This window comes from Sturnus vulgaris, chromosome 34 (assembly GCF_052056855.1).
Source record: "Sturnus vulgaris isolate bStuVul1 chromosome 34, bStuVul1.hap1, whole genome shotgun sequence".
Lineage (NCBI taxonomy): Eukaryota > Metazoa > Chordata > Aves > Passeriformes > Sturnidae > Sturnus > Sturnus vulgaris.
In genome coordinates, this window is record NC_142276.1 from 476,292 (window position 1) to 499,255 (window position 22,964).

The 22,964-nt window shown below is 57.1% G+C and overlaps 4 protein-coding genes across 4 annotated transcripts; 1 reads left to right on the plus strand and 3 right to left on the minus strand.

Moving 5' to 3' along the window:
- Positions 1 to 1,378: 1,378 nt before the first annotated feature.
- FAU (FAU ubiquitin like and ribosomal protein S30 fusion) lies at positions 1,379 to 3,073 on the minus strand. Its single transcript, XM_014893050.2, has 5 exons — positions 2,998 to 3,073; positions 2,013 to 2,095; positions 1,785 to 1,929; positions 1,644 to 1,699; positions 1,379 to 1,538 (listed from the first exon to the last, which is right to left on the minus strand). The coding sequence occupies exons 2-5, from the start codon at positions 2,085 to 2,087 to the stop codon at positions 1,413 to 1,415; spliced, it is 402 nt and encodes a 133-aa protein (XP_014748536.1). The 5' UTR covers positions 2,088 to 2,095; positions 2,998 to 3,073; the 3' UTR covers positions 1,379 to 1,412.
- MRPL49 (mitochondrial ribosomal protein L49) lies at positions 3,062 to 4,972 on the plus strand. The gene is made up of 4 exons (XM_014893025.2): positions 3,062 to 3,188; positions 3,608 to 3,746; positions 4,265 to 4,386; positions 4,458 to 4,972. Exons 1-4 carry the CDS (start codon positions 3,123 to 3,125, stop codon positions 4,602 to 4,604), a joined length of 474 nt encoding a protein of 157 aa, XP_014748511.2. The 5' UTR covers positions 3,062 to 3,122; the 3' UTR covers positions 4,605 to 4,972.
- LOC106863546 (pre-mRNA-processing factor 39-like) lies at positions 4,966 to 11,772 on the minus strand. The gene is made up of 14 exons (XM_088155022.1): positions 11,520 to 11,772; positions 10,916 to 11,211; positions 10,490 to 10,615; positions 10,029 to 10,147; positions 9,514 to 9,681; positions 8,963 to 9,149; positions 8,455 to 8,562; positions 8,060 to 8,224; positions 7,448 to 7,574; positions 6,648 to 6,916; positions 6,094 to 6,278; positions 5,701 to 5,775; positions 5,230 to 5,341; positions 4,966 to 5,141 (listed from the first exon to the last, which is right to left on the minus strand). The coding sequence occupies exons 1-14, from the start codon at positions 11,770 to 11,772 to the stop codon at positions 5,076 to 5,078; spliced, it is 2,256 nt and encodes a 751-aa protein (XP_088011148.1). The 3' UTR covers positions 4,966 to 5,075.
- Positions 11,773 to 12,000: 228 nt separating this feature from the next.
- Positions 12,001 to 20,880, minus strand: SYVN1 (synoviolin 1). The gene is made up of 16 exons (XM_014893028.2): positions 20,563 to 20,880; positions 19,576 to 19,716; positions 19,220 to 19,312; positions 18,734 to 18,886; positions 18,444 to 18,492; positions 17,906 to 18,009; positions 16,797 to 16,923; positions 16,142 to 16,241; positions 15,978 to 16,043; positions 15,650 to 15,766; positions 15,084 to 15,241; positions 14,742 to 14,879; positions 14,435 to 14,569; positions 14,124 to 14,310; positions 13,862 to 13,965; positions 12,001 to 13,766 (listed from the first exon to the last, which is right to left on the minus strand). The coding sequence occupies exons 2-16, from the start codon at positions 19,705 to 19,707 to the stop codon at positions 13,648 to 13,650; spliced, it is 1,782 nt and encodes a 593-aa protein (XP_014748514.1). The 5' UTR covers positions 19,708 to 19,716; positions 20,563 to 20,880; the 3' UTR covers positions 12,001 to 13,647.
- Positions 20,881 to 22,964: the final 2,084 nt, after the last annotated feature.

Here is a 22,964-nt window from a genome sequence, read left to right on the forward strand (position 1 = left end):
TCTCCCTTTTCCTCTTATTTTCTCCCCCTTTCTCCTCCGCTTTTTGGAGTAATTTTTAGGGATTTTTCGGGCTAGCTTTTCGGGGGAATTCGAAAGGTTGTTTTTGGCTACTTCCCACTGTACTTTTTACTGTCTCAGGGATGTGTATCACTCCCGTGGAGACTGCAACACCGGGGCTGCCTATCGAATAGAGCGAACAAATTCTCACTCCTGTTTATCATGAAATCCCCCCATGGAAAACCTGTTACATATTACACTCACTTACAGCGCCCCAACCTACCCAAAAAAACCGAGATGCGAGATCAGCTTAGCCTCCCACACGCGAATCCCAGCTCTGTTTGTGCCTTTTGAGGTCACGCTCATCCCCCCGCCTCCATTTCGGCCTCACTGACCCCGTCCGGAGCTTGTCCCCCATCTCCTCCTGCCCTTTCTGTCCGCGTTCCGCACGATTCCACCTTTGGGAACCCCAAAATCCGCGGCAGGAAGACTCCCATGAGGCCGTTCTTTCCCTCCAAGTTGCTCATTTGCATAACCCCGCCCCTCCCTTTGGCAGCGCGGGACGTTTTGCTTCACTCGCTCATTAGCATAATAACCCTCCTTTATTTGCATCTTCATTTCTCGCCACGGGCTCGCTTCGCCCGTTGGCCCCACCCAGCGTCTGTGGGGTTGGGGGGGAACAGCGCTGAGGGAACTGGGGGGTCTCTCCTTCCCCCACGAGGGACTTTTGGGACAATTGGGGGTCCCTCCTCCACTCCCGGGGGGATTCTGGGAGGACAGAAAGCACCGGCACCGCTCGGCTCCTCCCGTCCCTCCACTGCGCTCGGGTATCTCCGCCACTCTTCGGCTCCCCCCGCCCCTCCTCTGCGCTCGGGTATTTCCGCCACTCTTCGGCTCCCCCCGCCCCTCCTCTGCGCTCGGGTATTTCCGCCACTCTTCGGCTCCCCCCGCCCCTCCTCTGCGCTCGGGTATTTCCGCCACTCTTCGGCTCCCCCCGCCCCTCCTCTGCGCTCGGGTATTTCCGCCACTCTTCGGCTCCCCCCGCCCCTCCTCTGCTCTCGGGTATTTCCGTCACTCTTCGGCTCCCCCCGCCCCTTCTCCGTACTCGGGTATTTCCGCCAGCGCTCGGCTCTTTCCGCCACTCTCACATGAAACTTCTATACACAGTACCTTCTCATTAGCAGGCACCAAATTAACGCTTATTAAGCTCCTCCCTCTAATTACCGCCCATTAACCGTGGCCTCAGCTGCTCAGCGACCCTCACTAACCCCCTAGAAGCCACTTTCACCCCTAAACCCCTTTAAACACCTCAACATAGTCCACACAATAGTGTAAAACCAACCCCTAAAAAGCAGTGAAAAAGGCTCAGAAAGCCCCGAAATTGTGAGAATTTGGCCCAAATTCCTTTATTGGCTTCAGGAGTTGGCGTTGGGACCCTTCTTCTTGCCGAAGGTGGGCACGACGTTGACGAAGCGCCGGTTGTACTGCATGCGCCGCTTGGCCCGCCCCGTCTTCTTCTTCTTCTTCTCCTGCTTGGCTACCTGATTAAAAAATGGGGGATCAGGGGGGGTCCCCAAAATCCTGGGAGGGTCCCCGAGGTCCGTGGGGGTCCCCTAAAGCTGGGGGGAAGCCCCCTCGGCGCTCACCTTGGGAGTCTGGCCCCTCACTTTGCCGGCACGGGCGAGGGAGCCGTGGACTTTACCTGGGGGGAGGAAGGAAATTGGGGTGTTGGGGGGGTTGTTTTGCTAATTAACACCTCGCTAATTAGTGTCCTCCCCCGGAATTACCGCCCAGCAGGCGCGTGGAGAGGTCCAAGGTGGTGAATTCGGGGAGGGGGCTCTGTCCCAGCACGGCCTCATCGTCCAGGGGGGTCCCAGCATGGAGCAGCACTTGGTCCTCGGGGGGGACCCCCGAAAGCTCGGCCACCCTCTCCTGGAGGAGGACAAAGAGCAGGGGTCAGCACCCCAAAACCTGCGGGGTTTGAGGAGGGGGACACCTCGAATTTGGGGGCTCACCTTGATCTGGGCGAGGGTTTCAGAGCCGGAGACCTCGAGGGTGAGGAGGGTCTGGCCGCGGATGAAGAGCTGCATGGTGGAGGCTGGGGGGGATTTGGGCGGTTAGGGGGGTCCCCACATCCCAAAGATAGGGGAACCCGCTGGAAAGGGGAGTGGAATCAAAGGAAAGGGGGGGAGGTGAGGGAGGGGTGGTTTGAAGGTTAATTTTGGAGGAGTTGAGCGGTGTTTTGGGGGTGACTAGGGGTGTTTCTGGGGGGTTCTGGCCGTTTTGGGTTGGATCGCGGCTGTTTTGGGGCACTGTGGGTGTTTTAGGGTGTTTCTAGGGGTTGTGGCTGTTTTGAGTTGGATTGCGGCTGTTTTGGGTTGGATTGTGGCTGTTCTGGGGGCGTTTTCTGCCACCTCTCCCGCCCACAGGGACTTTGTCACCTGGCCTGGGGCCGTGAGGACAAAGGGCTGTGATGGGGGGGACACCGGGGGTCCACTGGCAGCACCACTGGGTGCCCCCCACCCTCAGAGCTGCCCCCCAATGACCCCCTCAAGACCTGAAAGGGCACCCCCAACCCCCCCCTAAAACTTCACATCCCCCAAAATCCCTCCAGAACCTCCCCAGCTGCTCCTGCAGCCCCCCCAAAATCCCCTATTAACTCTCCAGACCCTTCCTGACCCGAACCCCCTCAGAGTCCCCCAAACACCTCCCCAGCCCCCCCACACCGCTCACAGACCCCCCAACGAACCCACTAAACCCCTCCCGAGCGCCGTCCTTTCTCAAACCCCCTCAGGGTCCTCCGCTAAACCTTCTCTCAATCCTCCAAATCCCCCATAGCCTATCCAAAGCCTACAGATCGTTCCCCTCACCTCAAACCCCCTCACAGCCGCCCCAAACCCTCCCCAGCACCTCCCTTACCCTTTCCCCGACCCCCCTGTAGCCCCCAGACCCCTCAAATCCCCCTAAAATTCCCGTCCCGGTTCCCGGGCCCGGCCCCACCTCAGCGGCTCCCTCAGAGCTCCGAGCGCGGCGCGGAGAGAGCGAACTGACGTCACGCGCACGTACGCGCGTGCTGCGCGATGACGTCATGACGACGGGAAGGCGGAGAAGGAGGAGGAGCCAAGATGGCGGCGATGGCCGCGCTGGGCCGGAGGCTGCGGGCGCTGTGCCCGGGTGTCAGGAGGGTACAGGTACGGAGTTGAGGGAGTTTTGAGGGAGTTTGGGGATATCCGTGATTCTCTGGGGGGGGGGGTTTAGGGGTGTGAATGGTTCTCTGGGGGCTTAAGGGAGGACTCAATATTGGGGGGTGTGGCGGGAGTTGTGAGGAAGGAATTTGGGGCGTGAAGGGGGAATTGGAGCAGAGGGGGTGTGAGTGGGTTTGGGAGAGGAAATTGCGGTGAGGAGCGTTTAGGGAGGGGAAATTGGAGTGTTCCTGAGGGAGGAGGAGTTTGGGGAGAATAAATTGGGGGGGGGGACCTGGACAGGTGAGATTTTGGGGGTGTCCTAAGAAAGGAGGGGGTGCTGGGGAGGGCGATGAGGGGATACTTGGGGGGGAATTGGGGAGGGGGAGCTGAGGGGGGCTCTCAGGGACTCTGGGGGGTCTCCACAGACCCCGCCGGGCCCCCCCCGCTATGAGGAGTCGACGGCCGAGTTCGGGTTCGTGGAGCGGCTGCTGCCCCCCAGCCGCATCCCCGAGCCCCCCCCGCACCCCAAATACCCGACCCCGTCCGGCTGGAGCCCCCCCGCAGGTCAGAGACCCCCGGGGCACCTGGGGGGCGGAATTACCCTCGGGGGGCATTAATTACCCCAAAGCGGTAATTAACGGGGGTTCGTTACTCTGAGACTAAGGGGGAGCTTAATGACTTTGTGGGAGGTGTTTAATTAGTTCCGGTTGGTGATCATTACCTCGGGGGGGACCCTAAAATGTACCCTTCAATAGAGAATTATTCACCCCAAACCAAACACCAAAGATTTATTTATTTACCCCAAATCGGGTTGAATTAACCCTGGTGCGGGTTGAATTCCTTCGGTGGGGTGTTAATTACCCCGGGGGGGGGGGGTGGGTGTTAATTTTCCCTTGGAGATTGTTAATTACCTTGGAGGGTAACAAGGTATTTCCTTGAAGGTGGAATTACCGATTCCAAAGCAAGTAGGGAAAAGAATTTACTTACCCGGGATGGGTCGGATTAATTCAGGGGGTATTAATTCCCCTCGTGGGGATGTTAATTACCCTCGGGGAGGGTGTTAATTACCCCTTTCCCCCCAGGCTCTCCCCCAGACCTGCCCTATTTTGTGCGGCGTTCGCGCCTGCACAACCTCCCCGTGTACCTGGGCCAGCGGCAGGGCCGGCGCCTCACGGCCCTGCGCCACATCCACGGCGACATCTGGGTGAGTGGGGGGCTCTGGGGGGGCTCTGAGGGACTCTGGGGGTCCCGCTGACCCCCCCCGTGCCCCCCCAGGCGCTGGAGCGGGACCTGAGGGCGTTCCTGGGGTCCCTGGGGGTCCCTGAGGTGCAGGCGCAGGTGAACGAGGTGACGGGGACGCTGCGGCTGCGGGGGCACTGGGGGCCCGAGGTGCGGCGCTGGCTGCTCCAGAGGGGCTTCTAGAGACCCCCCAAACCTGCCAGGGTACCCCAAACTCTGCCGGGGACACCCCGGGCTCTGCAAGGGAGCTGCTCTGGATACACCTGGAGCATCATGAAACGGAGCCTGGACAGAACAACATCTGCTAGGGGCACCTCCAGATCCACCTGGAACACCCCAAAATCTGTTGGGAGCAGCTCAAAATCCACAGGGGGAGTTTGGAATCCATTTGGGACCTTCAAATCCATCTGGAGCCTGGGGGAACCCTGAAATCCATGAAGGACAGCCCAAAATCCACGCTGGGCTATCCCAAAATCTGCTGGGAGCCCCCTAAAATGGAAGAACCTCCCCCAAAAACAAATCAAAACCCAATAAACAACTTAGGTAACTCCTCACAGCCTCTTTATTTACAATGCCCCCCCCCCCAAATTTTGGGGGAGGGGTCCCACAATCTGTACAGGGGGGTGAGGGCAGGGTGGGGGTGCAGCCCCCCCCTCAGCTCTGCCCATAGTAGTGGCTGTAGCCCCAGGGGCTCTGGTAGCCGTAGGTGCCATAGCCGTGCTGGGGGGAATAAAAATGGGCGGGTGGGGGGGAGGATCAGCCTAGGGACCCCCTGGAGACCCCAGAAATCCCCCCAAAAAACACCCACCTGGTACCAGTAGTTGTAGGAGGGGTTGGGGTCACCCCCTGAGAAGTTGAGGGGCCCCAGGAGTCCCGAGGGGTCGTCGGGACGGAGCCGTTTGTCATCGTGTTCTTCTGAGCTGGGGAAGGTGAAAATGGGAAATAGGGAATAAAGTGGTGGGGAAAAGGAGAAATATAGGGGAGGAAAGGAGAGAAATTGGGGGGGGGAAGGAAAAGTTGTGGGGAGAAATTGGGGAGGGAAAGGGAGAAATTTGGGGGGAAATAGGGGAAAAGGAATTGAGGGGAAAAGAAATTCAGGATAGAAAGGGAAAATTAAGGAGAAATACGGCAAAAAGAGGCAAATTCAGAATAAAATGCAGCGAAGTGGGAATTAAAAAGGTGAATTTGGGATAAAGAAGGGGTGAAATTGAGGAGATAAAAATGTGGGAACTGGGATAGATTTGGAGGCTGATTTTGGGGGGGGTCCCAGGGGTCTCACCCGTTCTCAGGTGCCCGTTTTCGGGTCGCGTGCGCCTTCAGGATCTTCTGGTGCTCATCGTAGGCCTTGAGCAGGCTGGGGAGGGGGCAGCGCTCAGGGGGGAGCCCCCAGACCCTTCTTGGGGTCCCCCCAGGCTGTTCTGTCCTTGAGGAGGCTGGGGAGGGGCTTTGGGAGCCCCCAGACTCCTTTTGGGTTCCCCCCAGGATGTTTTGCCCTGGGGAGGGGGCAGCATTCAGGGGGGAGCCCCTAGACCCATTCTGGGGTCCAAGGGGGAGCCCCCAGACCCTTTTTGGTGCCTGGGCATGGACTGGGCACCCCCAGACCCATTTCAGGTTCCAGGAGGAGCCCGCAGCCCCATTTTGGGGAAGCCCCCAGCCCCATTTCCCCCCCCACCTGTGGATGCTGGAGCCGAAGTCCTCGAGGAACTCGACGCGGCGCTGGGAGAACAGGAGCTTGGCCTCGTCGGGCAGGGGGCTGCGCAGGGCACGCTCGAAGCAGCTCATGGTGTTCCCCTCGTTCTGCCCCACATCCGCCCCAAACTCCATCTCCAGCAGGTTGGCGTGGAGCCGAGCATTGTCCTGCCCCACCCCAACGGGAACAAGGAGCTCTTGGGGGGGACTGGGAGGGGGTTTGGAGAATCCCCGAGGAGTATTTGGGGAAGCAAATGGGGTTTGGGGGCATTTTCAAGATGTTTGGGGGGGGTACTGGGGGAGATCAGAGGGACTTCAGGGAGTTCAAGGGGGCCTAGAGGGGGTTTGGGGACACCCAAAGGGGCTTTGTGTAGTTCCACGGGAATCTTGGGTGCCCTAATTAGGATCTGAGGGCCTTCAAATGTGGCCTGGGATCCCCCAAAATGAGCTCTGGGCATCCCCAAATGCTGAGGCTCCCTCTCAGCATTTCAAGGCAGTCAAATTCCCACTTTTCCCCCCGGGCTTTTCCCCTCTCACCGGGTCCTTCTCCAGCGCCTCCACGAGCACTTTGCGAGCCTTGCCCAGGTTTTTCTGCACCTTGCACACCTGCCGGGCCAGTTTGACGGCGTAGAAGGAGCCCAGGGGCAGCCCCTCGTTGGCCCTCATGGCCTCGAGCAGCAGCGCCTCGGCCTCGGCCACGCGCCCGTGCCGGCGCTCCAGGCTCACCCTGCGCAGCCGCACCATGGCCAGGCCGGGCACGGCCGCCTCGAAACAGCGCAGGATGCGCCGGGCCTCCTCAATGTTCCCTGGGAAAAGAGGGGAGAATGGGAAAAATGGGGTTATTGGGGGGAAAATGGAGTTATTGGGGTCCCCAACCCCGGCACGGCCGCCTCGAAACAGCGCAGGATGCGCCGGGCCTCCTCAATGTTCCCTGGGAAAAGAGGGGAGAATGGGAAAAATGGAGTTATTGGGGGGAAAATGGGGTTATTGGGGTCCCCAACCCCGGCACGGCTGCCTCGAAACAGCGCAGGCTGTGCCGGGCCTCCTCAATGTTCCCTGCGAGTGGGAAAACAGAAGACAAAGGGCTCGGGGGTGCCCTTGTGGTGTTACTGGGGTCTCCAGGATGGGTTATGGAGTCCTTAGGATGCTTTTAGGGGTCCCTGGGGTCATCTGGGGACTCCCACGTTGGTTTTGGGGGTCCCTGAGTGTCTTTGGGGTGAAATTTGAGCCCCATCCCCAAGTGGGAGCCCCCAAACGGGGCCATTCCCAGATCATTCCCGGATTTTTGGGCTCCCCCGGGATTTGGGGCTCCACGCAGGACTGGGGGACCCTCAGACCTTGTTTCTCCTCGAAGGCAGCCCAGAGCAGGTGGATGTTGGGCTTGCGGGGCAGGTGGAAGCCGCAGGCTCTCTGGAAAACGCTGCGGGCGCCCGGCACCGTGCGGGACTCCAGGTACCGCGTGTACTGCAGGGAAAACGGGGAATAATAGGAGAAAGGAAAGGAGAATAATGGGGAAAACGGGAAGGAAAAGAAGGGGAGAAAAGGGGAAAAATGGGGGGGGGGAAGGAGAGGTAGAAGGTGGAGGAAGGAGGGGAAGAGAGGTGGGGAAGAGGGGAAGGGAAAGAGGAGGAAAATGGGGAGAAAATAGGGAAAATGGAGAAAAAGGGAAGGAAAAACAAGAAGAAAAGTGAGGAAAAGGAGAAGACAGAAGGAAAATGGGGAGATAAAGGGGGGAAAGGAGGAAAAGAGGGTGCAAAAGGTGGAGGAAGGAAGGGAAGAAAAGCAGAGAAAAGAAGAATGGAAAGAGGGGCAAATGCAGAGAAAAGGGAATTTTTGGGGGGAAAACGTTCCATTTCAAAAAGCAGGGATTTTCTGAGGGACAAGCAGGGATTTTGGGGATGAAAGCAGCAGGAATTTTTGGGGAAAGGCGGGGGGGGGATCCTGCCCACCTTGACCCAGAACTCCTCGTAGAGGGCGCAGGCGATGAGGCAGCGCTCGAACAGGACGATGCTGCGCTCCTGCGAGCCCGCGGCCACCTCGAAGTCCAGGTACTCGCGCCAGTTCCGCAGCTGAGCCCGCTCCAGCGGCTTCACGTGGAAGTAGGGACGCTTGATCTGCCCACAGTTCCAGGATTTGGGAATTCCAGGGGGATTTAGGGGGGGATTTTATGAGGGAAGTTCTGGGGGACACCCCAGGGGGAATCTCGGAGGATTTGGGGAGGATTCCTGGGGAATTCCATGAGAGATTTTGGGCGAGGATTCTGGGGGGATCCTGGGAGAATTGAGAGGGGGTTCTGAGGGAATTAAGGGGGGGATTCCAGAGGATCCCAGCCCCTTGCACCCACCCCATCCTCAAAATTCCAGCGCTTGCTGACTTCGGCCTCATTCTGGGCGTAGATTTGCTGCCTCATGGAGATCACGAGCTCCCGGATCTTCTCCTGGTCCGGATCCTCCTGGAGCCACGGGGGATCCACGGGAATGGGGGGCCCAAGGGGGGAAAGAATAAATACTGCAATTTATTATTGGTGATAAATTGGAAAGAATGACCTCAATGATAAAATGAAATAGCAAACGAAGACAAATAACAATGAATAAATTAATATGAATAAACAGTGATTAATGTTAAAACCCTCAGGATAATAAAAATGCAAATAAATACGAATAAATATGCGCAATAAATGCAAATAAACACAAAATACAGACACAAAACCCCCAGGAAACAGATTTGAATAAAGCAATAAATAAACAAACTCGTGCCAATAAATGAATAAATGAATATTAACCTAATTAATGAAGGTTCCAACCCCTCTAAAGCCACTGGGAACTCCCGGATTTTTTTGGAATTCAGGTTACCTGACCCTCGGGCGGGGCTCCGGGGGACGGCTCCTCCCCCGGGGGGGCCTCGGAGCCCTCGGGCGGCGCCTTCGGGGCGGGAGCGGGGTCGGAGCCCGAGCTGGAGCCGAGCTTGGAGCGAACCCAGAGGAGCTCCTCAGGGGACAGGATGGCACCGGGGGGGTGCTGCAGCACGTGCTCCTTGAACCTGCAATTCCCGCCCAGAATCCGGGAATTCCCACCCGGGATCAGGGACTTCCCACAGGGATTTGGGCGTTTCCCACCTGGATTTAAAGGAATTCCCCCACAAATTTAGGGATTTCTTTTTCCAGGAGAATCTCAGGAATGCCAAGGTTTTCCCGATGGCAATCCCAAGAATTCCAGGGTGGAATCTCAAGGTTTTCTGGGTCAATCTCGAGGTTTTTCAGGGAAATTCCACGTTTTCTTGGGGAATCTCATGAGCCCCAAGAGTTCCCCAGTGAATTCCCACTGTTTTCCCTGTGGATTCCCGCTGCTTCCCCATTCTTTTCCCAGCTGTTTTCCCATGGAATTCTCCCCCCCATTCCCCTCACCTCTCCCAGTGGTGGCTGTAGAGCTGCGTGGGCATGGACAGCAGGCGGTCGTAGATGGCCGTGACCGCCCGCAGGTCGCCGCGCTCCCGCTCCCATTCCAGGTAGGATTCCCAGAGCTTGTCCGAGCGGAAATCCATCCCAGCCGCAGCCAGCGCCGCCTCGAACGCGCTGGGGACAGGAGGAGAAAGGGAATTCCCAGGTCAGGCAGAGCCAAGGGATTCCCGGGATAATGGGGGGGACATTCCTGGGAAAAGGGGGGGGGGGGGATTTGCGGGAAAAGCTGGGGCTCCTTCACAGGAAAAACCAGGACATTCCCAGGGTTATTCCCACCCACTCCTCACCCGCTGGGTGCTGGGGACATTCCCAGACACGTTGCCAGCACATTCCCTGGATTTCCCCAGGCCATTCCCATCCATTCCTCACCCCCAGACTCTCTGGGCACTCGCAGGACACTCCCAGGGACATTCCCAGCCCGTTCCCAGGATTTCACCAGGGTTATTCCCACCGTTGCTCACCCCCTGACCCTCTGGACGCTCTCAGGCTGTGCTGGGTCCAGGGAGCTCTGCAGGTGTCCGATGTAGCTCAGCCACAGCTCCAGGCTCAGCGGGATCGACTGCAGCCCCCGCTCCAGCACCTGCGGGACACGGGGCTGTTCCCTCCCAAACCTGGCAAAAAACGGAGTTTTCCTCCCCCAAGGCAAAAAAGGGAAATTTTCTCTCCCAAACCCAGGGGGAAACGGAGACTACCCCCCAGAAAACGGAGAAAGAAAAGGTAGATTTCTACACCCCAGAAGTCAGGAAAAATGAGGATTTTACCCCCTAAAACTCAGGAAAAAACAGGGATTTTATCCCCCAAACCCCAGTTAAAAATGGGAATTTCCCCCCCCGCAAACCCCAGTAAAAAGGGGATTTTACCCCTGCAAACCCCAGGAAAAATGGGAATTTCCCCCCCCAAAGCCCAGGAATGCCCTGCCCACCTGCTGTGCGCTGCGGGCACTGCCCAGCCTCCTCTCCAGTTCGGCGTACTTGCGCCAGTAGCCGTAGCAGTACGGGTAGCGCTGGAAGAACGCGTCAAACGCGCGCCGGGCGCCCTCCAGCAGCTCCTGAGGGACACGGAGGGACAGCAGGGATGTCACAGGGACTCTTTGAGGTTTAGAAAAAGGTTGGGGGTTTTACAGGGAACGTTGGGGTTTTTACACATAAAACTGTGATTTGCATGGGGGAAATACGAGTTACAACAGAGGAAATTATCATTATAATGTGTCTGGTGGGGGGGTCATTAATGGCTCTGGGGGGACTCACTAACAGGGCTGGTGAGCCTGAGCGGTTAATTAACCGCTCCGGGGGTCATTAATAACCTCCACAGGTTCATTAACACGTCCAGGGTCCCTCAGGGGTCTCACCTCCTGCTCCACGTAGGCCAGCAGGTCTGTCCAGGCACTGAAGTCGTGGGGGTTGCCCTGGGCCGCCCCCCAGAGCCGCTGGAACTCGGGGGGGAACGGGGGCGGCTCCTCCGGGGGGGGCTCGGCTGGGGGGGCCCCGTTCAGGCCCTGCGGGGGGCGAGGGGCAGCGGCGGCCTCAGGGGAGGGGGGGGCGGGAGGGGGGGGCTCGGCCGGGGGGGCTGAGGGGGCAGAGAGAAATGGGGCACGGTTAATGGAGGGGAAGGGGGGCACAGCTCTGCCCCCACCCCCAACATCCCCTCAGAGCTCCCAAATCAGCTTCACCCCCTCCCCAGTGCCAACTTTCCCCCTCAGAGCCCCAAAATCCCTCAGAGACCCCAAATCCCCTCAGAGACCCTTCCGAGCCCCCTCACATCTCGCCCTCCTCAGCCCAAACACCCTCAACACCCTCAACCACCCAAATCCCCTCAAACCCCCCCCAAATTCCCTCAGACCCCTCCGAGCCCCCTCACATCTCGCCTCCATCTCGGTCCCTCACTCCCCTCCTTCCCCCCGACACCCTTGGACCCCCCCGTTACCTCACCCCCGCCCGTTCCCGGGGTCTCACCGCCATCCCCGTCCCCCTCCATCGCCCCCCCGGTCCCGTCGGGGCCGCCCGGCCCCTCCTCGGGCCCCTCCGCCGCCATCGCGCCGCTCGGGGCCCGGATGTGTCGGGACAGAGCGACCTCCTCGGCGAGGGCGCCGTCTGGCGGGCGGGAGGACCCGCAGCGCCGCCGCCATAGCGCGGTAACGGCGGCGGGAGAACCATAGAGACGCGCCCGGGCGGCCAGAGCGGCTCCCACTGCCGCCGCCACAACCATAGAGACAGGAAAGAACGGCCAGGGCAGCCCATGGAAGAATACACCAGTATAAACCAGTACAGACCAGCAGAGGGGGCTCCGCACCAACCGTGGGGACTTCGGCGGGTGCGAAACCATTATAAACCAGTACAACGCACTGTTGATCGGCCACAGAGACTCTGAGGGAGGGGAGAACCACAGAGACGAGGGCGGGGCCGCGCGGCCCCTGGCGGGCGGGAGGAGCCGAGCTTTACTGCAACCTTTATTGCCGTATTTACATCGGAGCTGGTAAAAATTTGTACATTATTTACAAATTAAATAATTCCGCCACCGCTTCGGGGGGAAAAGGAGCGATTTTGGGGTCCAGCGCCCCCCCGGGCCGGCCGCTGGAACGATCCCTCCTTTCCCCCTCCCCGTGGCTTCACCCCAAAACGAGGTAATTTTGAGGAATCCACCCCAAAAAACTCAAAACAGACCCAAAAAACGATGATTTTGGCTGAAAATGGGTAAAAAAAAAAAAAAAACAACACGAAAGGGTTACAAATCAACTCCCCAAAGCGGCGCCGCTTCGTTATTGCCAAATTCCTCATTAACCCATTCAAGCCGGGGCCGAAACTGCCCAAAAAATTAAAGGAGAAAGAAAAATGCACCTCAAACCCAAAAAATCCCAATTTGGCTTCTTTTTGCCCCAAAACTCCACCACGTTTAGCTCCTCCCCCCCCCCCCCAGCTGCCGTTTTGGTGCAAAAGCCGCCGTTTTCTGTCACTTCCGGCCGCGGATTTTGTGGTTTTTTTTTGTTTTTTCCCTGAGAATTTGGGGTTCCAGAGGCACTGGGGGCGCGGCCAAAACCGGGGCGGGATTTGGGCCAAAAGCGCTGAAAAATGGGAAAAAAGGCAGCGAAAAACTGCAATTCTGGCTGTGGGAAACCAGTACAAACCAGTCTGGGACTGGGGGAGGAGGGTGGGATTTGGGGTGTCCCCCGCGGGGAGGGGTTAATACTGTTAATGGGAACGAGGGGAAGCAGAATTCCCAAAATTCCAGGGGGAACCCTGAAATTCCATGGAGGGGACCCAAATTCCCACAGGGGGAGGAGGCCCAAATTCCTGGGATGATCTCAAAATTCCACCTGGAGGCCCCGAAATGCCAAGGAGGGGCCCCAAAATCCTCGGGGTAGCCCCAAAATTCGAATGGGAGGAGTCCCCAGAATTTCAGCAGGGGTTTCCCAAAATCCCAGGGGGCTCTCAAATTCCCTGGGCTGGGCAAGGTCAGAGGGCAAACCCCCCCAGGGTGGATTTAGGGAGGGAGGGGACACTCCAAAATTCCCAGGAAACAACAGGGATGCGATTGTGGCTCAGTGGAGAGGGAGAATTGGAGGGAAATGGGGAGAAATTGGGAAAAAAGGAAAGAGAATTGGGAAAAAATGGAGAGGAATTGGAAAAAAATACAGGGAAATGAGGGGAATGGTGGAGGAAAATGTGAGGAAATGGGGAAAAATGGAAGGGAATGGGTGAGGAAATGCATGGGAAGGGGAAAATTGGGGAAATGAGGGAAGAATGGGGGAAAATGGGAAAGGAATGAAGGGGAAGGGGTGAGAAACTAGGGAAAAAATTGGGAAATGGGAAAAACTGGGAGGAATAAGAGGGAAAAGGGAAAGGGGAAATGGGGTTGGGGTCACCAAGGGGCACAGCTGGGACTGGGATTTGCTTCCAGTCGGGAATTGGGGTGGGAAATGGGGAGAGGGTCCTGGAACTGAGAGGGGGCCTGGGGGGGGGTCTTGGGACAATTTGGGGGGGGGTGTCCTGGTCACTGAAGGGGGGGCTGTCCTGGTCAGTTTGGGGGTCCCGGGTAGTGGGGGGGGGTCCCGGTCACTTTGGGGGGTCCCAGGGGGGTCTCAGGTCAGTGGGGGGGGGTCCCCAGCCTCTGCAGGCGCCGCCGCCGCAGCTCAGCCGTGTCAGGGCCCTCGCGGGGCTCGGGGCCTTCAGCCACGTCCTCCTCATCCTCGGGGGAGGCAGGATCTGCGGGGGACACCAGAACCGCTTTGTACCAGTTTATAGCAGTGCAGAAACAGTTTCACCCAGTTTCCCCAGTTTGGAGGGGGCTCCTCACTCACCGGTGGCTCCAGCAGCTCCGGTGGCTCCCGAGGGTCCCGGCGCTGGGGGCTCCTCCGGGGGGGCCTCGTGGGGGGGTGGCGGCCGGGGGGCTGCTCGGGGGGTCCTGGGGGATCCCAGAGTTACCCCAAATCCTGGGGGGGATGGGCAGCACCAAACCCTCCCAGTGCTCCCAGTCCATCCCAGTTAACCCGATAGCTGCCAGCACGCTCAGGTACTGGTTGATCTGTGCCCCCCCAGTCCCTCCCAGTCCATCCCAGTTACCCGATAGTTGCCAGCACGCTCAGGTACTGGTTGATCTGCAGCATGGCCGCGTCCAGCAGGGTGTGGATGTTGTGCAGGCACTGCAGCCGCGCCTCCAGGTGCTGCCGCTCGTGGCCCTCCAGGGCTCGCAGCTCGTCCTCGGTGAGCCCGGCAAAGCCGGCGGGGGGCACCGGCATGGGGGGCACGCCTGGGGAGGGGTCAGTGCGGGGGAACCACAAATCATCCCCAATCCCCAAATTCCCAAATGCTCAAATCCCAAATCCACAAATTCCCAAGCGCAATTCCCAAATCCCCAAACTCCCCAATCTTACCGAACAGGGGTGGCCATGGCATCCCCAGCCAGGGCGGCGGCAGCGGCAGCCCCGGCACGGCCCCGGCCCCGGCCCCGGCCGGCTCCGGCACAGAGCCAGAACCGGCACCAGCTGCGGCGTCACCGGCACGGGAACCTGCGGGACACAGCGGTCAGGGGCAGAGGGAAAGGGGAATGGGATTTGGGTTTGGGGATCTGGGGTGGGAAGAGGGGAGGAAGAGGATGGGATCTGTGGGATTTGGGGTGGGAAAAGAGGAGGAGGGGGATGGGTTTGGGGTAGGTTTTGGGTGGGATTTGGGGTCACTCACCAGGAGCGGTGCCAGCAGCCGTGGCCGAGCCGTCAGTTCCGGCCGGGGCCTGGACACCGGGCACGGGCGGGAAGGGCCCCATGGGCGGCCAGAACGGGAACATCCCCGGGGGAAAGGGAGGGAGGAGCCCCTGGGGAACTGCGGGGGGAGAGAGCAGCACTGAGAGCCGGGAAAATCCGAATTTCCCCCACATTTCCATGGTCACCGAGCCCGGCACCTCACAAATGGGAACAGCCCCATGGCCAACACCCCGGACTGCCCACGGGGCCTCTCCCTCCTGTCCCCTCTGTCACTCACAGTTTGGGAGTCCCTGTGTCCCCTCCCTGTCCCTCTGTCACTCACAGTTGTGGGGCTGTGGCCCTGCCGGCGCCGCTCCCGGTGCCGGTGCCGGCGCTGGTCCCGGTGGCTCCGGGGGTGCCTGCGCTGGCCCCGGGGCTCGGAGCACGTCCATGCGGCACGTGGGGCACGTCTGCTGCCGCTGGAACCACGAGCGCAGGCAGCTGCCAGGGTTAATCAGCCCCTTAATTAATGTCTTCATCAATGCCACCCCGGGAGACCCCGGCTGCTTTATTCCCATGGCAATAATTAACTCTTTAATTAACTTCCCTCTCATTAGTTATTGGTCCCCAAGACCCCTCCGTGTCCCTCTGACCCCCCTCAAAGGAGTTTAACCCTTGCCTCACTAATGAACCCCTTATTAATTAATCTGGAATTAACTAATGGCTTAATTAACTTTCACTGAGGTGCTGGGGATTGGGATTAGGAAAGGATTGGGACTGGGATCAGGACTGGGACCTGGATCAGGACTGGGATTGGGATTAGGCTGGCAGAGCTGGGGCAGTAACCAAAAACCATCCCCATAATCCCCGGAATTCCCAGAATCCCCGGAATCCCCTGGGAAGCAGCACCTGGTGTGGAAGATGTGGTTGCAGGGCAGACGCTTGGCCCCTGTCACCATCTCCTCACGGCAGATGATGCACACGTTGTCCATGGCCTGCAGCTCCTCGGCCGTGGCGTCGGGATACCTGCCATGGGAATTTGGGATTGACATTCCCAAAAATCCCCCAGCTGCTCCCAAAAATACCCTGGGCTGTTCCCAAAAATCTAATGCACAGAGGGGTTCCCCGGGATTTCGGGTTTTTAGGGTGGACGCATGCAGGGTTTTCCCGGATTTGGGGTGTCACCAATCTGGTGGTTGCCCAGATTTGGGGTTTTTGGCTGGGTCTGGGCACTCACAGCGTGTTCATGTTGCGGATGGCCCGGCGGGACATGATGGCGTCGGTCACGGCCTTCTTGAACTGCCTGGAGCAGAGACAGGGGGTGGGATTGGGATCAGGATTGGGATCAGGATTGGGATCAGGATCACAGCCAGCAATGCTCCCAGGCCAGGGGGGTCTCACCTCATGGCCAGGTACATGGGGCGGATGGCGAAGAGCGGGAAGGTGTGAACCTTGATCATGATGGTCATGAAGGCCATGTAGAGCAGCACCTTGATCAGACCTGGGGGAACAACAAAATCACCTGGGCCAAGCCTGGGACAGCCTGCCCGAGGGACCCCAAAATCACCTGGTCTGACTTTGGGACAGTTTGGAGGAGGGGATGGACCTCAAGGTGCAATTCTGGGACTACCAAAGGTCAGCTGTGGTGACCAGTTGAGTCCCACCAAGACTTTGAGTTTTGATTAGCCAACCAAGACCAGTAGAACACCAACGCTTTGAGTCCTCATTAATGAACAAAAGTTCAATTAGAAATCAAGACTTTGACTCTCTGCTGATTGTTAGTTTTGGGCTGGTTTCAGGCAAGTTCTGGGTTACTTTTGGGCTGGTATCAGGTAGATTCTGGGTTATTTTTGTGCTGGTGCCAGGCAGATCCTGGGTTATTTTTGGGCTGGTTTTGGGGAGTTGTGTGTTGTTTTTGAGCTGTTTTCCTGACTCCCAACGCTCAAAAAAAATCTGTCAACCAAGCCCAGCTGAAGCCCAGCACCACCTCAACCCCTCATTAAGCAGCCCCTAATTGCCCTCCCCAGGTCCCCCCGGGCCCAGAGCCCCCCCATACCGGTGAGGAGCTCGGTGTAGAGCATGAACACGGCCTTGTTGTCCCAGGGGTTCTCGTTCTGCAGGTCGATGGAGTGCAGCACGTACTTGATGAAGATGGTGAGCACCATGGTCAGCAGGATGGCGTACTGGGGGTGGGACAGGAGGGGACAGCACAGGTGAGACCCCCACCCCCGACCTAGGGACACCCCGGGAGGGGGGTGTTGCAGTCTGTAAATCAAGGATCTCTCTGAATTCTTCCGAGAGAAATCAGAGTGCAGGGATTGAATTAAAACCTTTGCACGGATTCAAGTGTATTAAACCACTCACACGTAAAGTAAAGGTGTAAGTTTAAGCTTTAGATGAGCAAGTTTAAATAAGAATAACTTTTAAATGCTTTAAAGAGTAAAGGTCTCAAATATCAGTGTAGAAGTGCAAGGCTGAAAAAAACACAGTCCTAGATACCAGTGTTGAAAATAAGCTTCTGTAGAGGCTCCAGGAACACAGTTGCAGACATAATAAAATTGTAATAAAAATATTGCTTGCATTTTTTTAGACAGAACAAGACAGACTATGGATGTAGTTTAGACATAAATTAACATGCTAAGGAACTAGATTCCAGAAGGTTAAGAATTCTACAATTCTAAATAGGTTAAGGTAATTCTTAACTAAAACTTAATTCTTAATAAGAATTAACTAATTACTAATAAGTTCATTCTTAACTAGAATTCTAACAGCTTAAGAAGAAATGATTCAAATTTGTGTTTTTGAGTTGTTGGGTAATTTGTGTATAAGAATCTGTGCACTGGGGAGAGATTGGCTTTTGCTTTTGTTCCTGCTCTGTTGCTTTTTCTTCTCACCACCACCATCCTCAGCCAGAAGAAGAGAGAAGCTGCAGCAGCAACATCAGCCCTGCCAGGACCTGCACAGAAGCAGCTTCCACTTCTAATTAAAACTTTACTTCAATTTAGGATTCTACACCAAAAACTTTTAGCACTGACTTGAACATTTGTGACTCTTTGCCTTTCCAGGCCCGATGCGCCTTTGCAATAAACAACTTTATAGCAACCAGTAACTGCTTGGCTCGTTAAAAAAATCCCAAAAACCCGGCGGGGCCGAGGCCCCACCCACCTCGAAGCCGAAGACGAGCTGCACGGAGGCGCCGCGGGTCAGGATGCTGTGGTAGGCGTGGCTGACAAACAACAGGTCCAGGATTCCCAGCAGGAACATCAGGGCTGGGAAAAGGGCACAGGACACCCCAAAAACATCAACGGGGCTCACCCTCGGGAGGAGCTCCGGGGGGGGCGGTTCTACACCCCATCAGAACGAGTGGTTTAATTAACAGATTTCTGCACTTCCAGACACAGCTTGGAGCCTCCTCTCAAAATACCAAACTTCCTTCAAAAGTTGGTTTATACACCCCTAAATCCCTCTTTTTCAATTTTGGGAAATCCATCCCTAAATCCCATTTTCCCACCCCATTTTGCCGTGGATCCAGCACCTTGTTTTCGTTCTGCAGAGCTCATTAACGCCCCCCCCCTCCCCCCCACCGCCATGAGCCCCTCGTTAACGAGCTGGTGCTGATTAGGGTAATTAGGGCTTATCTGGCCCCACCACGCTCGGCTGCCCAGGGCTCTGCCCCAAAATTATGCAAATGAGGAGCACTCACAGACTATTCGGAAGTGGAAGAGCCACGAGATGTTGGGGCTCCTCTCCATCTGTGGGGGGAGGAAAACTGAGATTTTCCACAAAAATGGGGATTGGAATGGGGCTGGGGCTATTTTTGAGGTGATTTTGGGCTATTTTGGGGGTTATTTTGGGTTATTTTTAGAATTTATTTTGGGTTGATTTCAGGTTATTTTGGGGGTTGGTTTTGGGGTGATTCTGGGTTATTTTTGGGCTGGTTTCAGGGGGGCTTTGGGTTGTTTCTGAGCTGCTTTCCCGACTCCCACCACTCACAAAATCCACACGGTCCTCAGCCAGCCAGTGGAAGCACTTGAGGAAGAGGAGGAGGGTGAAGAGGGCGACGAAGCGTGGGCTGAAGTCGTCCCTGAAGACGGTGAAGGCCAGGCAGGTCTCGGTCACCGCGTACCACGAGCGCTCCAGGAGGTGCTGAGGGACAGGGCCAGGGACAGCCCCCCAGGCTGAGCCCAAAACGGGGCCCAGAACCTCTGGGAGTTCAAAATTCACCCCAAAACGGGGCTCAGAGACTCTGGGGATTCAAAATTTGCACCAGAGATCTCTTGGGGTTCAAAACCCCCACTAAAAGTGGCACTGAAACGCTCTCAGAGCTCCAAATCCTTCCCCAAAATGCATAAATTCTCCCCCCAAACAGCACCAAAAACATTCCGGGGTGACAAATTCTCCCCAAACCAGCTCTGAAGTTGTCCTGGAGCCCAGACTCGCCCCCAGCCCCCCCCATCCCGTCCAGCCCCTGGTGCTCACCTCCATCTCTGCTGCTCGCAGCTGCCCGAAGAAAACCTTGCCCATGAACTTGCCCAGCAGGAACACCAGCACGAAGGCCTGGATATACAACACCTGCAGGGCCAGGAGCCCCCAAAAGGCATTTTGGGGACAACCTAGGGGCGTTTGGTGCCCAAAATTCACGTCCTGGGGGATGGATGGGGCAGAACCAGCCCTGCTTGGGGTCCCGGTGTTGTCCCACCCCGCTGTCCCCAGGGATTTTTGGGGAGCACCTCAACCCCCACCTGGGCAAAAAGCAGAAGTGAGACACTCTGGGCAGTCCCTCAACCCGTTCCCCGGATTAATGAGGAGTAATTAATGATTAATGAAGCACTCACGGCCATGCTGGGGCTGGATTTGGTGAGGTACACCACGGTGGGGTAGAACTGGTGCTTCAGGTAATAGGCGTGGGCAACCACGGCCGTGGTGAGAGCCAGGCTGCCAGCCATGACCAGAGCTGTGCACAGCATGGCCTCGGCCTGGAAACCATGAAAACCAGGGATTTAAATCCAAAAACAATCCCTGTTCATCTCCAGAATCAGGGGTCAGGCTCCCAGCCATGACCAGAGCTGTGCACAACATGGCCTCGGCCTGGAAACCATGAAAAACAGGGATTTAAATCCAAAAACAATCCCTGTTCATCTCCAGAATCAGGGGTCAGGCTCCCAGCCATGACCAGAGCTGTGCACAGCATGGCCTCGGCCTGGAAACCACCAGAAACTCGGATTGAACCCAAAAACCAACTCCCACCTCCCCCCAAAATCAGGGATGCAACAGGCCCCGGATTTCAGGGGGGTTTGGGGCTTGACCATAACCTCTAAAAGGTTTTTTAGCTCATTAACGTCTCCTGTGAGTGATAAAAACGGGATTTTTCAAACAGAGCTTTCGGTCCCCGAGGGCGGCGCTGGCTCCTGTCCCACATTCAGGTGGCAGCAGGTGCCGTGTCCCCAGGTGCCACCTCCTTGTCACCAGTTCCCCCTGCCCCTCTGTCCCCAAACCCTCCGGTCCCCCTATGTCCGCCTGTCCCCCTCCCTGTCCCTCTGTCCCCTCAGAGCTCCACGTCCCCCCATGTCTCTGTGCCCCCAAACCCTCCAGTGCCCCCCATGTCCCTCTGTCCCTCCCCTTGTCCCCAAACCCTTCTGGTCCCCCCACGTCCCTGTATCCTCTCATCCCCGTCCCCCCCTCGCGTCCCCTCCTCCATCAGGAACCCAACCTGTCACCGCTCCCTCAGCTTCCCCCGAGCCCCCCTTTGCCTCCGGCCCCTCCCGACGCCCCCCCGGTCCCTTCCCCACCCTCCAAGTCCCGGTGTCGCCCCCGGGACTCACCGGGCCCGACCCCGCCTCAGCCCCCCAGACCGGGCCGCTCCCACACCGGAACCGCCTCAGCGCGCGACACCTCACTTCCGTCTGGACCGCACCACAGCTGCCAGGGAGGACACTGGGGGGTTCACCCACTGCATGGTTCCCCCGGCTCACCGCCCAAACCGCTCCTCCCTACAGACATTCCGAGGGGCTCCTTCCCCTCCTCTTCCCCCGCAAGGGGAGTATGGCGGCCCACAGGCCTCTAAACCCCAAACCGCTGGGCTCCCCCCCTGCATGCCCACGCTTGGTACGGTCCGAGTGGCCCTGCAGCCGGCGCTGAGGTGGGCGGGAACGCCCAGGGTCCCGTGGCTCGCGCTCATTGGCCGGGCCCTGCGGGGCTTGGCCAATCAGAAAAATCCCCCGTGCGGCGCCGCTTGGCCGCCGGCTGTTGCTAGGGGAGGGGAGGCGGGGGCGAGGGGAGCGACCCCCTCAGCTCCCTGGGGAGGCCCAACATGGTCTGGATTTGTCTCTTTTCCCGTTTTTCTCGTACCGCGCGTTACGCTCTATGCTTTGTGTCCGCAGCGCCTTGCCCGATCCTCTTCCCCCCTGACAAACCTCCCCAAGGCCCTCACCGGCGGCGCGGCCGCCCCTCCCTTCACACTTCTCCCCTCACGGCGCCCAGCCAATCAGCGACGTCTCCTCCTCGCCCCGCCCTTAAAGAACAGCAGCCAGTGAGAGGAGCGTGGCTTATTCAATCTCTGCATTGTGATTGGCTGGCGGCGCCGCCTCGCGGCCTATGAAGAGCGGCTCCCGGGAGGGGCGGGGCTCAATTCTCTGATGGGGAGGAAAAAGGCGGGAAAGCGCCCGAGCTCCTGAGGGGTCTTTCCTTCTTTCGGCGTCAGAAAATAAATTCAGCACCTTAAATCTTACTGAAATATGTCAAGGAAGGAAAACTTAAGTTTGAAAGAAAACTTGAATTTTTTTTCTCATGGGCAGACCAGACAATGTTGTCCTCGACCCCTTTTTGGGGTTGGAACAGGAAATTCCTGCAGCGGGACTGAGGTAGAAAGGTATGAGACCGAATTTAACTCGTGGTCACTCGAAGTTTTCGGGGATGAAACGCTTGTTCTGGTTTTGGGAGGATTTAAGGCTTTTTAGGCATTAAAATTGGTTGGGTTTGGGGGCTTTTGGGGTCACTTGAAGCTTAATGTGGGTTAAATGCTAATTCTCGTTCTGGGGGTCTTTCAGCTGCACTTCAAGCACCCCTCACATTCCAGAACCTCAAAACCGTACGGTTTTCCACTCAAAAAATGATTTTCCCGTTGTTTTTCTCCTCCCCAATAGGACGCCATGGTGCAGGCCTTCCTCTCCAGGATCTCCAACAAGGTTAGTCCTACCAAAAATACCTTTTTGTTATATTTTTTTTTTAAGAAAAACTAGCTTTTTGTTTGAATTTTGTTGGTTTTTTTGCCTAAAGCAGCTGTTTTTCTCCCCATTTTGCAGGACCTGCTGGCCATGGCACCGAGTGCAACACCCTCAGCCTCTTCACTGCCCTGTGAGTCCTTAATTAGCGCCTTAACGAAGCCCTGCCTTAATTACGGCCCTAACACCCTCCCATTCAAGTAGGGATCCTAATGATGACCCCAGTAATTAAATGGGGGCCCTAATGAGGCCCCTGTAATGAACTGCTCTAATGAAGCAAGGGGCTCTCAAGATATTCTTACTAATGAATTAGGGAGCTTTAATTAAGCAGGGAACTCTGATGATACCTCCACTATTGAAGTAGGCAGGCTTAATGAAGTTCCCACTAACGAAGCAGGGAGCCCTAATGATGTTCCTAATAATGAAGTGGGGGTCCTAATGATGCTCCCCCAATCAAGTAGGGGCTCTAATCAAGCCACTTAATGAGACCACTGCTAATGAAGTGGGGAGCTCTAAGGATGCCCCTGATAACGAAGCAGGGCCTTAATTAACCCCAAAGGTGGTTTCATCCCAAATATGGACCCCCTTGGTTTTTTTTTCTTTTGTCCCAAAATTGGCTGTTTTGTTTTTTAAACCCCCCAAAATGGAAAGGGATGGGGATGGAATTGCTCCATAAATCCTGGAGGACGGGGCTGAGCCCCCCAAAAACTGAAGGGGGGGGGGGTTTGTCTTGACCCTGCTGATTTGGGGTGAAACCCCCTGGAATTGGGGCTGTGCCCTCCTCAATTCTCTTTCTTTGGTTTTTACACAAGCAGTTTTGGGGTTTTTGAACCCAACCCCCATTTTTGCTCCCCAGTATCTCTTTCCTGCCGTCTGAGCCCGTGGTTTTGGGTGATATCTGCTCAGTTTTTTCCATTTCCGTGTTATTTGTCACCCACACCCTTCAAACTTGCCCAGAATCGCTCGTTTTCTCCCCAGGGCCCTTCCTGCCTCCACATTTTTGT